Raw genomic sequence first — 12,256 nt, 5'->3', positions numbered from 1 at the left:
AAAGTTGTTACTACATACCATGTTGAGCAGGGCTTCCACTTGACTTTAACTTCTTCTTTTTCCTGAAAAACATGATATAAACAAACATTTAGTTAAGAAAGACATGCAAGTTGCATACAAAAAGGAGCCTACAAACATTTGTGTACTATTGAATGGCTCAATATATTATACAATTAGTTTACAAAAACATAAGAACCACTACAATGCTTGTACTGCCAGCATCGAGTGCATGTCAGCAAAGCAACACTGCTTACATTGTGGCTCACAAGCAAAACTAACTGAAGCAGATGTTACTGAATGGGAAGGAGCACCTCCACATCAATCACTCCTTCTGAGCATGATGTCAGGAGGACTTTAAAGAACGTAAACATCAGGAAGGCAGCACGACCAGGTCGTATCAGGTGGTATGTTCCTATTTAATGTCCTATTTGGAGCGAAATCCAGACTCAGTGGCTGAATTAGTGAAGATTCATCAAATACAAAAGCTTATGGACAGTCAGTCAGGCACAGTTCAAATCCGGGAAGTCCAAAGATGCAAACAAATCTGCACAGCAGCAGGCTAAATTACTTACATTTACAACTCTCCTGTCTACTATCTCTTCATATTTGAAAATCTTCTGTGTACGGTGTTTTCAGCATTCTGAAAAATAACAAAGGAAATATTTACATGAGGTCTGTAAAACTGGAGAAAATGAAAGAATGAAACAAAATGAAAAAAGAAATCTTATCAAACTTAACGAACCTGTCATGTGTTTCGTACATTTACAATAACATAACGTCTAACCTTTCCTTTTCCTTTTTTTGGTTGGGACATCCGAGGTGTACGCCGTAGAAATCGAGGGAGATGCAGGAAGTGGAGATGGAGAGGAGGATGCAGGAGGAAGCAGAGATGAAGAGGAGGATGCAGGAGGAAGCAGAGATGAAGAGGAGGATGCAGGAGGAAGCAGAGACGAAGAGGAGGATGCAGGAGGAAGCAGAGATGCAGGAGGAAGCAGAGATGAAGAGGAGGATGCAGGAGGAAGCAGAGATGAAGAGGAGGATGCAGGAGGAAGCAGAGATGCAGGAGGAAGCAGAGATGAAGAGGAGGATGCAGGAGGAAGAACAGATGAAGAGGAGGATGCAGGAGGAAGCAGAGATGAAGAGGAGGTTGCAGGAGGAAGCAGAGATGAAGAGGAGGATGCAGGAGGAAGAACAGATGAAGAGGAGGATGCAGGAGGAAGCAGAGACGAAGAGGAGGATGCAGGAGAAAGCAGAGACGAAGAGGAGGATGCAGGAGAAAGCAGAGATGAAGAAGAGGATGCAGGAGGAAGCAGAGATGAAGAGGAGGATGCAGGAGGAAGAACAGACAAAGAGGAGGATGCAGGAGGAAGCAGAGACGAAGAGGAGGATGCAGGAGAAAGCAGAGACGAAGAGGAGGATGCAGGAGAAAGCAGAGACGAAGAGGAGGATGCAGGAGAAAGCAGAGATGAAGAGGAGGATGCAGGAGGAAGCAGAGACGAAGAGGAGGATGCAGGAGGAAGCAGAGATGAAGAGGAGGATGCAGGAGAAAGCAGAGACGAAGAGGAGGATGCAGGAGAAAGCAGAGACGAAGAGGAGGATGCAGGAGGAAGCAGAGACGAAGAGGAGGATGCAGGAGAAAGCAGAGATGAAGAGGAGGATGCAGGAGGAAGCAGAGATGAAGAGGAGGATGCAGGAGGAAGCAGAGATGAAGAGGAGGATGCAGGAGGAAGCAGAGATGAAGAGGAGGATGCAGGAGGAAGCAGAGATGAAGAGGAGGATGCAGGAGAAAGCAGAGATGAAGAGGAGGATGCAGGAGGAAGAAGAGATGAAGAGGAGGATGCAGGAGGAAGCAGAGATGAAGAGGAGGATGCAGGAGGCTGACAGAGGGAAGATGTTGGTTCAGGCTCTAAATGAAGAATAAATTCCTGGTTTAGAGCCTCTGGGTCTGGGACTGGTCCAGCATCCACACTGTCAGCAGAGGATGGTCCAGCTGCTGGTGGAGAACTTTTAGCAGGAGGTGAAACTTGTAATTCTGCAAAATTTTAAATATTAAATATTCATTAAAAGGGGTTGAAAATGTACAGTACACATAAACACATAATAAGTAGTGATTTGCATGTTTTCAGTTAGGTTTTTACTAAAGTTACAACTTGTAAATATTGGCATCAAGTAAGTCATCTCACACCCTCACTGACCCAAATCATTCAGTACAAGTGCCCTCGGGGGTAGTGTGACATCTGTAGTGCTTTTCTACATTGTACATTAATAAATTAATGAGTGTGACTATAAATCCAGAGAGCTAATGACTTTTATCCTCTGATGACACTACTTTCCTGCATTTGTAGTGCACAACATTTGACACTTCAACCTAGTACTGTGACTTAAGAGTTTTGTACAGTGGTGATGCTAACGACCTCAGGGAGGTAATCAGGTGACCTCTTAAGAAGTATATAAGTGTATAAGAATCTTTGTGTTCATATTGGTAACATGTTTACATATGTACTTGTTATACTAGAAAGTCTCAAAGAGAATTATCAGGTGTGGTGTTCGAGAAGATTTGTACAATTACATTTGTATAAACATGAGTGTGAAAGACCATAATACACACACACACACACATATATACAAAATTGTTAAGTGAGGTAACAGCAGAGGTTCACGGTGGCTAGCTTTGGTGATGTGAACGCCACATGGGGAGGTAATAAGGCATATATAACACTATTTTCATGTTAGCCACAGGACATGTAGGGCAGCTGTCACCTCACAGCAAGAAGGTTACTGGTCTGAACCTTGGCTGAATAATAGAATAGAACAGAACAGAATAGAGTAGAGTTGAATAGAATAGAACAGAATAGAGTAGAGTTGAAAAGAATAGCTGGTGACTCTGAACTATCCTCGTCTTCACCATCTTGTTTGTCTCTATGTACCTCGTGGTGAACTGCCTACTTATCTAGGGTGTACCATGAGTATCACCCAAAGACAGCTAGGATAGGCTACCTGATAAGGACACCTGGTTACAGATAATGGACAAAGCATATCTTACTTCTCAGAAGGTGTTCATAAAGCTTCCTCATCTTCATGAGGATGTCACGTGCAGCACCTTCCGCTGGTTCGATGTGAGTGATCACGTCCCCTACTATACGGCCCTTACGGTCAAACTGTCCAAGAAACAGAATTGGCCGGTAGCCCAGGGCGTGTAGCTTTGAAACCTGCAAGAACAACAAAGAAAAACATGCAGCCAGTCTTTCATGTAAGCAAACGGATGTATAACAAACCTTTAAGTTTCACATCTTTGTTGTTTTATTGTTGTAGATAGTTAAAAAGTATTTATGGCGACCAAACCTGTAAATGTATGATCAAATCCATCTTGAAATGTTTTGTCTCTCAGTTAATAGCTGATTAAATTAAAAATCAGAAGTAGCTTAAATTAAAATAGTTGAAGTTTTTTCTAGTTTGATGTCTTTAGTGTGATGATGTTATTCTGATGTGAATAACTTTTTTATTTATGCTCTTTTATAAATTAATATTTAATGTGTATATACATGTCTTGTTAGTTTCTTACTTCATGATATACAAGAAAACATTGACAACTGTGATTAATAAAGAATTGTCTAGCAGACCAACCACTTATTAGATCAGAACTTTTAAACTTACTGACAACTGGGCTGAATTAACCACCCTGCTCGCATTTCTGTTGTTTTTAACAGAGGCAGCCCAGTTGCTGTTTTTAAACTGTTCTGGGTTTTTTTCCAATCCCTCCTTTATGTTCAGGCTGCCCAGGCATCCACTGCATGTCTTCCTGTTGCAGGTGTTTGCAGCCTGACAGGAAGGGCATGGTTTGGTTTTTGGCTTTGTCATTTCTGCAAATGAAAATGGAACATGTAGGGATTATTTCAGGTCTGTTTTGGTGAGATGATTAAAAAAATAATTTGTGACCAAAGAAATAAATAATATAATAATAGGCAGTATTACACCATATTTAGAAAAAAAAATCAATTAAGAGATTACAAGGGAGCCGGAGATCGACAGACGGATTGGGGCTGCAGCTGCAGTAATGCGGACGCTGCACCGGTCCGTCGTGGTGAAGAGGGAGCTGAGTGTAAGAGCGAAGCTCTCAATTTACCGGTCGATCTACGTCCCTACCCTCACCTATGGCCACGAGCTGTGGGTAGTGACCGAAAGAACGAGATCGCGGATACAAGCGGCAGAAATGAGCTTCCTCCGAAGGGTGGCTGGCCTCTCCCTTAGAGATAGGGTGAGAAGTTCGGCCATCCGGGAGGGGCTCAGAGTAGAGCCGCTGCTGCTCCACATCGAAAGGAGCCAGCTGAGGTGGTTCGGGCATCTGACAAGGATGCCCCCTGGGTGCCTCCTGGGTGAGGTGTTCCAGGCATGTCCCACCGGGAGGAGGCCCCGGGGCAGACCCAGGACACGCTGGAGAGATTATATCTCTTGGCTGGCCTGGGAACGCCTTGGTGTTCCCCCGGATAAGCTGGAGGAGGTGGCTGGGGAGAGGGAGGTCTGGGCCTCTTTGCTTAGGCTGCTGCCCCCGCGACCCGGCCTCGGATAAAGTGGATGAAGATGGATGGATGGATGGATGGAGATTACAGTCGTAAATATTGAGTAAATTGCGAGAATAGGGTTAAAAATACTGAATTAATTACAGAAAAGATGCACTGCTAAAATAGAGCAGTACTAACGGTAGCTGGGTGGCCAAGCAAGTGACTTACACAGGAGAATACATTACAAAAGGAAACATTAAATAAACTTTTGCAGAAGTAGTTCTCTTGGTACACAGACTGCTCTGTGAAAACATTTCAAGTTTGATATCAGCTGATTAATATTTTCAGTGAACATGCAAATTACCAACAGTTTATCACAACTTACTTAGCTAGGATCTGCCTCGTGTCGAGAAACCACTTGGCAGCAGGACCGTGAGTTGAAACATACATTTACTACGACTCCCAAGATGCATTGCAGTAAAAGCCATCCAATCGCCTTGCTTAAAATCTGTTGACAAAGGCGCGCTGCAGATAAATATTGCAATTTGTAAAAAAAAATAGAAAATAAATAAATGATAATTTAAAAAAAATAAAATGACCAATTTGTAATGACACCATTAAACACTGGGCCAGTTTATTTTCGTATTATGATGATAATTATCGCTGGTTATTATTTTAGAACAAATACAGGAATAACGGGTAGCGTCAAGCTGCTGATTGTCTTCATTTCCATAGCAACGGCGGTTGAGGATTATGGGTATGCAGTTATGGGATTAGTGCGCCGTTAGCCTAAATTGGTCTTGTCGAGATGAGAATATTATTTTACTGTTACTATTCATAACCATTATTATTACTGTTGCATCACTTATCATTTATCATTATCATTTCGTCAGAGCATTTATTGAAACTGTTGATGTTACATTAAAGTCTGTATTTCAGGTGTGAGCATAATTACATAACAATCTATCATTGCAGGTGCAACTGTAATCATGTTATACACATATTGCATTTTTGTACTAATTAAAGAGTTGAAGCCCGGTCAAGTTAATTAATGGCCTGAAGCTTCGGTCAGCGCGACGTCTGGCCGATCAATAGGAAGTTAAGGTGACCTGGAGCCACGACAGGATTGCATACATGCTTACAATTCACCACATATTATATAGGAATAGAATAAAGGCCTGTGTGTGTTCAGCAGCCTGCTGCATTGGAGTTTGCCTGGTAACAGATCACTCAAACAGAGTCAGGAAGTATACTTCTAAAATGTCTTTGTTTGTCGAGTGAGATCATGCACTGAGGTCAAGACACATAGTCTGCCTGCACACATGCACAGTATAAAGACTTGTTTTGCTTGTAAACGGCATGCTCATGTTCTGTTCTGAAGTGCAGTAAGTGAAATAACAGGAAGCATCTGGCGGTGGCGGAGGAACAGAGGAAGGAACTGTTCTTTTTTAGAATATGGAATTACTGGAATTGATGCATGTTATTTATCTGCTTTGACGCATAATGTTCGTCATCAACTATGTTATATATATGACACCCCATTTATTGTTCTGGGAAGATCGGTGCTGTTTGAGTGATCGTGCTCGGCTTCCCACATATATGTGCTTTAATAAAATCATTGTTTTGATGCACAATGGACCTCCAGTCGTTTGTCTCTCACCTCAAATACGAATTCAGGACAGTCTGATTGGTTGGAACCGAGCGCAGCCAAAACTAACAGGAATGGTGGATATAACTATAAATGTGTTTTACGTGTCAAATAAAATAATAAACCCAACCAAGGTTTATGTACGTTAAATCTGCGCACTTTCAGATCGTGAATCAATTTGGAAAACACTGTGTGATGGCCACAACATGAAGCGATTTTATTGTTGAATTATCAGTGACACGTTCATGTGTTTTTGTTGAGAAATGTTAACGATGTCATTAAAAGAAAGCTTTGAATTAGGGAGAAAAACACGTCGGGGGAGAGGGTCCCCGGTTCTCCAGTTAGATTGTGCTTCATGTTTCGCCGTGACGGGGTTATTATTGGAGTAAATCATTGACTATAGAAAAGATGGACGACGCGACACCGCCTCCTCCCATTGTGCAAAAATGAAGCCAAAATATCCCGCTTGTGGAGGCTGCCATCTTGCAAATTTGGAGCCAGAGTCTGCGCAGTAGTGACTTGAGGTGGAGCGACTGTGTAACGCTCCCGCCCACACACCCACTGGACGTGACCGCAAACACGCCCCCCTACACCTTTTACGTAGCCTGGCTGCTCGAGTTCTTTTGCTGGTTTTTCCCGCGACTGACATGAAGTGTGCCCCCCCACCTTCTTCAAATCCAACAAAAGTGGTATCAAACGTTTATGCTACGTTTGTGCTGCAAAAATTTTTGTTTGTGCTGCTATCATTTTAAAGATATTCAAGAAAATTTCTAGAGGTCCCCAGAGGTCAACCAGCCCCCCCACATTAATTAAAACAAACAAAACTGGTGTCAATCAACTGTGCTACGTTTGTGCTGGTTTGTGCTGCTAAAATTGTTGTTTGTGCTGCTTCTGTTTTAAAGATATTAACGAAAATGTAAAGGTCAAAAGGTCTCTTCAGTATCCTTCCTGATGGCAGCAAACTGAAGACGCTGTTGAAGAGATGAGTGGAGTCACCTGTAATGAAGAGTACCTTTTGAATGAGGCAGGCACAGTAGATCTCCTGGGGAGGGAGGCAAGAGAGGACCCTGCAATCCTCTCCACTGCTCTCACTACCCGTTGTCATATTTTTCCTGCAGGACCCAGTGCAGGAGTCATACCACACAGTGATGCAGTTGGTGAGGATACTCTCAATGGTGCTCTTTAGAAGGTGCTCATAGTGGGGGTTGAATCTCTTGTCAGCAGAGTGAAGAGAATTGTTATGTGCATTATTATTCACCCCCCTTTGGTCTGAGTGCAGTCAGTTGCCCATAGACATTGCCTGATGAGTGCTAATGACTAAATAGAGTGCACCTGTGTGTAATGTAATGTCAGTACAAATACAGCTGCTTTGTGACGGCCTCAAAGGTTGTCCCAGTTAGAATACTGGGAGCAGCAACACCATGAAGTCCAAAGAAACACTCTGATGGACATGTGGACAGCAATGCTGCTTTGAGCAGTACCGATGTTTCAGGGCTGGATGACGTTTTTGGGTGGGGCATCTACATCCTGACATATCAAGGTTACTTTACTTTTAGGTCAATTTGCTTTACAGAAAAATAATAGCATTTGTCATCAAGATATTTATATGACTGCACTTGCTCAGGTTTGTCCGGATTTCAAACTGTTCTAAAAGTCTTTTGATTCAAATCTGGGGCTGTGTTATTGAAAGCAGAAGAGAAATCGATGAACTGAAGTCCTTTACTCTCTACATGTTTGACAATCAGGTGAAGTAGAATCAAAAGCGCGTCCTCCACTCCTCTATTGGGCTTATGTGCAATCTGCATTGAATCAAGCTGAAGTTCAGTGTCTTCCATAATCACATTCCTGATGATTTTTTCCAAGACTGAGGTGAGGGCAGCAGGCCTGAAGTCGTTTAGAACTTTTGGACGACTAGATTTAGGACCAGGAACCACAACAGCTTCTTTCCAAAGAGAGGGCATGAACGATTTATTCAGAATAACCTAAAATATGGGACTGAGTTGTCTGTGATGGTTCTCAGTCATCCAGGTCATTGTAGACTAAGGAGCTTGCAAAGAAAAGCGTCTGGACTTCTTTGAGTTGCTTGAAGACGTTTCACCTCTCATCTGAGAAGCTTCTTCAGTTCTAAGGTCAATTGGTGGGGAGTCCCAGATTTAAACCCAGTGGGAGTTTCCCCCCAAAGAGGGACAAAGGACCCCCTGATGATCCTCTACGTAATCACATGAGCCAAGGTGTGAAAGCGGGTGGGGGTCCTAATCAGCCAGGGTTTCGGGTGAGCTCATTGTGAAACCTGGCCCCACCCTATCATGTGATTTCCTGAGATCAGATGGCCCAGGATGTGAGTGGGCGTTAAGGTTTCTGGGGAGGGAACTCAAAACTGGATTATAGATTATTTATATTATATATTGATATTATTTATCTGAATATTTATCTATCATAACTGTTTCTATACTCACTTTATATGAGTGCTTGTTGTTTCTTGTATATTTGCTGCTATAACAACTCAGTTTCCCTCCTGGATTAATAACGTTTCTCTGATTCTGAAATACAGTGAGCCATTATATTTGTAGTTTCTAACTAACAATATAAAGGCTCAGAAACCGATAGTGCCACAGCACATCCCACTGGCAGCTGAAGGAACTTTTAAACAAAGGACTTTGTAATTGAAGCTTTATTTATACAGGTCGGCTCATTGAGACTCAATGTCTCATTTACAAGAGAGACCTGTTCCAGACAAACATATTAAAATTACAACAATAAAAGAAAAGTTTGTGTAATGTACTCAGTCACATTAAAAATGAGAACAAGTTCCCAGAGATGGTTTCACAAAAACATGTGTACGTCTTTTGAAGTCTGCAAGTGAAATCAACGGAGAGCCTTAAATCCTTTGGTTATGTTCTCCATGAAGACGGAGCAGAAAAGGAGAACGCCTTCTTCCCAAGCTCTGCATGAACTGATGGAACAGTGGATGTAATGATGTCCTGAGACTGCAGGCTATGACTGAACTGTTTGCCTAACATGTACTCTGATAAATAGGAGGCAGTAACCCAGAAACAGATTGATAGATAAAATGATACTAATGGACCATCCTGTGTAAGACCAATGAGGACCAGTTAACCAGAGAACACAGAGTACAGTGGTGAGTTAAAGGTTTACAGACAGTTATAAATCTTAATGCCCCATGATGGACAAAATCCAACAGATGAAGAGAGCGAGCAGAGTCATTCATATAAATCATGTCACTGTAATCCAGGGCAGGTAAAAAAAAAAGGTGGCAGCAACAAGCTTTTTCCTGTGAAACATGATCTGTTCCTGGAAGAGAAGCCCAACTTCAGCCTCAGTGTCTTTATTAGATGTTCAGTGTGTGGCTTATAGGAACGACTGTCATCAACCACAATACCGAGGTATGTGTACGAGGCCACAGTTTCAATAGAAATACTTTGAGCAGATACAGGAGAAGGAAATAAAGCCGGACCCTCTTTCTGTTTGTGAACAACATGACTTTGGTTTTTTCTACATTTAAAGCCAGTCTGAGCCAGCTGAGACTGAATACTATCAACAGCTGCTGTAATGGTTTGAAAACTATGTTGATGGTAGTCAAAGGAGCTTGCAAAAAAAAAAGGGTCTGGACTTCTTTAAGTTACTTGAAGACGTTTCACCTCTCATCTGAGAAGCTTCTTCAGTTCTAAGGTCAAATAGTGGAGAGTCCCAGATATAAACCTAGTGGGAGCTACCCCCCACAGAGGGACAAAGGACCCCCTGATGATCCTCTAATCGCCTGAGCCAAGGTGTGAAACTGGGTGTGGGTCCCAATCAGCCAGAGTTTCGGGTGAGTTCATAGGGCAGGGATAGCTCAGTAGGTAGAGTGGTTGCCCCATGATCGGAAGGTCGGGGGTTCGATTCCCCTTAACAGCTACCCTGAGGTACCCCTGAGCAAGGTACCGTCCCTACACACTGCTCCCCGGGTGCCCAATGGCTGCCCACTGCTTCACTGAGTGAATGGGTTAAATGCAGAGAGCAATTTCCCCACGGGGCTCAATAAAGTACAATAATGTACACACTTTCTTCTCTTGTGAAACCTGGCCCCACCTTATCATGCGAATTCCTGAGATCAGATGGCCCAGGATGTGAGTGGGCGTTAAGGCGTCTGGGAAGGGATCTCAAAACTGGATTATAGATGGCAGACAGTTGGTGTCGTAAACCACCGCCTCTGTTCAAAGATGGTCGCTCACAGTGGACATAGATGGCTTCTTTCACTCCTCTTTCAAACCATCTGTCCTCTCTGTCCAAAATGTGAACATTGGCATCCTCGAAAGAGTGACCTTTGTCCTTAAGATGCAGATGGACTGCTGAGTCTTGTCCTGTGGAGGGGGCTCTTCTGTTTTGTGCCATGCGCTTGTGAAGTGGCTGTTTGGTCTCTCCAATGTAGAGGTCTGGGCATTCCTCGCTGCACTGTACAGCATACACCACATTGTTAAGTCTGTGTTTTGGCGTTTTGTCTTTCGGGTGAACCAGTTTTTGTCTGAGCGTGTTGCTGGGTCTGAAATACACTGGGATGTCGTGCTTGGAGAAAACCCTCCTGAGTTTTTCTGATACACCGGCTACATAGGGGATGGCAATGTTGTTGCATCTGTCTTTCTTATCCTCCCTCGCTGGTGTCTGATCTTCTTTTCTGTGCCTCTTTGCTGACTTTATGTTGATTGTATAAAATGAACAGATGCATCTAGATTTTGTGCCACACCGTTGACATAAGTAGCCCAGGACAGAACCCTGTGCACTCGTTTAGTGACATTTAAAAAGCTGGAAGAGAGACCATTGAGCTGAACGCACTGCTGATGTCCAAAAGAACATTAGAGAAGCAGCCAGCTGCTCGGTCTGAAAGGCCTATTTCCAGTAATCTATGACATAAAATGCTGTGGTCAGCAGCTCAGCTCATAAACCAAGGGACTGGGAGCAGCTGCTGCTGAGTGTTGCTGGAGTTCCTGTGCTGTTAGATCCTCATCCTCTCCACGCAGCTTGGAAGTAGGTGAAGTTGTGCCAGAAGATTTTTTGTTGTGGTCAACAGTGTCAAAGGCTTTGATAGATCAGTAAAAAGAGCTGCACAGTAGTTCTTTGCATCCAGCGCTTCATAGACGTCTTTGAGAACTTTTATCGAAGCAGTTCCAGTACTGTGCAGTTTCCTAAAACCAGACTGGAAGGGAGATAAAATCATATTTTCATCCAGATAACTTTGAAGTTGATTATTTACCAGCCTTTGAAGAACCTTAGATAAGACACAGAGTTTGGAAATTGGCCTGTAATCATTAACTGTTGAAGAATCACCAGCTTTCAGTGGGGGAGTGCAGAGGCACACTTCCACATCTGTGGTAAAGCCTTCTGTTGTAGAGAAAGATTAAAAATATAAGACACTGGCTCAGCTATGATATTTGCAGCCAAGTGCAAGAAGGAAGGAGAACGATTGTGAGGACGAGTTTCTGGTGTTGGGGCTATTCAAAGCCTTACAAACCTCTTCTACTGTGACAGGTGTGAAGGAAAAGGTATCAGTAAGCAGGAACTACGAGCAGAGTTGTGTGCAAGAGGTTTACCATCAGATACTGTGCTGAACAAAGAGCAAGAAGCAACAAAGTGTTTGTTAAAGCAACATTTCAGTTTTGTGTGACACAGGAGTGGAGTCGATATTTAAGTGAGGAGGAAGCTCTGAGGAGTCACAGCTGGCAGAGACACTTTATAGTTTTCCAAAACCTCCTACGGTCGTTTGGACTGTCAGTCGTTAAAGTAAAAAATAGTTACATTGGATCTTGATGATGGAGGCAGTAATCCGATTACACAGCTAATGAAAACGTAGCCAATCAGCATCAGAGCAAGACTTCCTGCCCACGCCTGGTTTCTCACATGTAGGAGATCGGCCGGTACTGAACCAAACCAGGCCTGTCCCGACCTTTCACCCTGACCTGGCAAAAAGGGGCATGTCTGTCCACAAAGTAGACACAACTCTCCTCTAAATGTTCCCAAACTGACATTGTCAGCCTGTTTAATACGACCCCAGTTCAAACTGATGCGGGCTCGGAGCGTGAGATTTTAGTGTTTCTCACAGCACCAACTATGCAGT

At 43.2% G+C, this 12,256-nt stretch overlaps 1 protein-coding gene across 1 annotated transcript; it reads right to left on the bottom strand.

Moving 5' to 3' along the window:
- Positions 1 to 505: 505 nt before the first annotated feature.
- On the bottom strand, positions 506 to 3,858 carry LOC146577456 (uncharacterized). Its single transcript, XM_085254519.1, has 4 exons — positions 3,655 to 3,858; positions 3,044 to 3,209; positions 1,562 to 2,032; positions 506 to 985 (listed from the first exon to the last, which is right to left on the bottom strand). The coding sequence occupies exons 1-4, from the start codon at positions 3,856 to 3,858 to the stop codon at positions 780 to 782; spliced, it is 1,047 nt and encodes a 348-aa protein (XP_085110645.1). The 3' UTR covers positions 506 to 779.
- Between the last annotated feature and the right edge of the window lie 8,398 nt (positions 3,859 to 12,256).

Source organism: Mchenga conophoros, linkage group LG3 (genome assembly GCF_057382185.1).
Source record: "Mchenga conophoros isolate Kocher_MC1m ecotype Shallow Benthic linkage group LG3, M_conophoros_male_GT1.1, whole genome shotgun sequence".
Classification (NCBI taxonomy): Eukaryota; Metazoa; Chordata; class Actinopteri; order Cichliformes; family Cichlidae; genus Mchenga; species Mchenga conophoros.
The sequence above is the reverse complement of the archived record's forward strand: the minus strand, read 5'-3'. Positions and strand labels throughout refer to the sequence as shown.

Bases quoted from the DNA above. Each gene is read 5' to 3' on its own strand.
- LOC146577456 (XM_085254519.1), bottom strand. From the start codon at position 3,858: ATGACAAAGCCAAAAACCAAACCATGCCCTTCCTGTCAGGCTGCAAAC. The intron at 3,210-3,654 runs GTAAGTTTAAAA...TTGTTCTTGCAG, and splicing joins TTAATTCAGCCCAGTTGTCA to GTTTCAAAGCTACACGCCCT. The intron at 2,033-3,043 runs GTAAGATATGCT...AAAATTTTGCAG, and splicing joins TTATGAACACCTTCTGAGAA to AATTACAAGTTTCACCTCCT.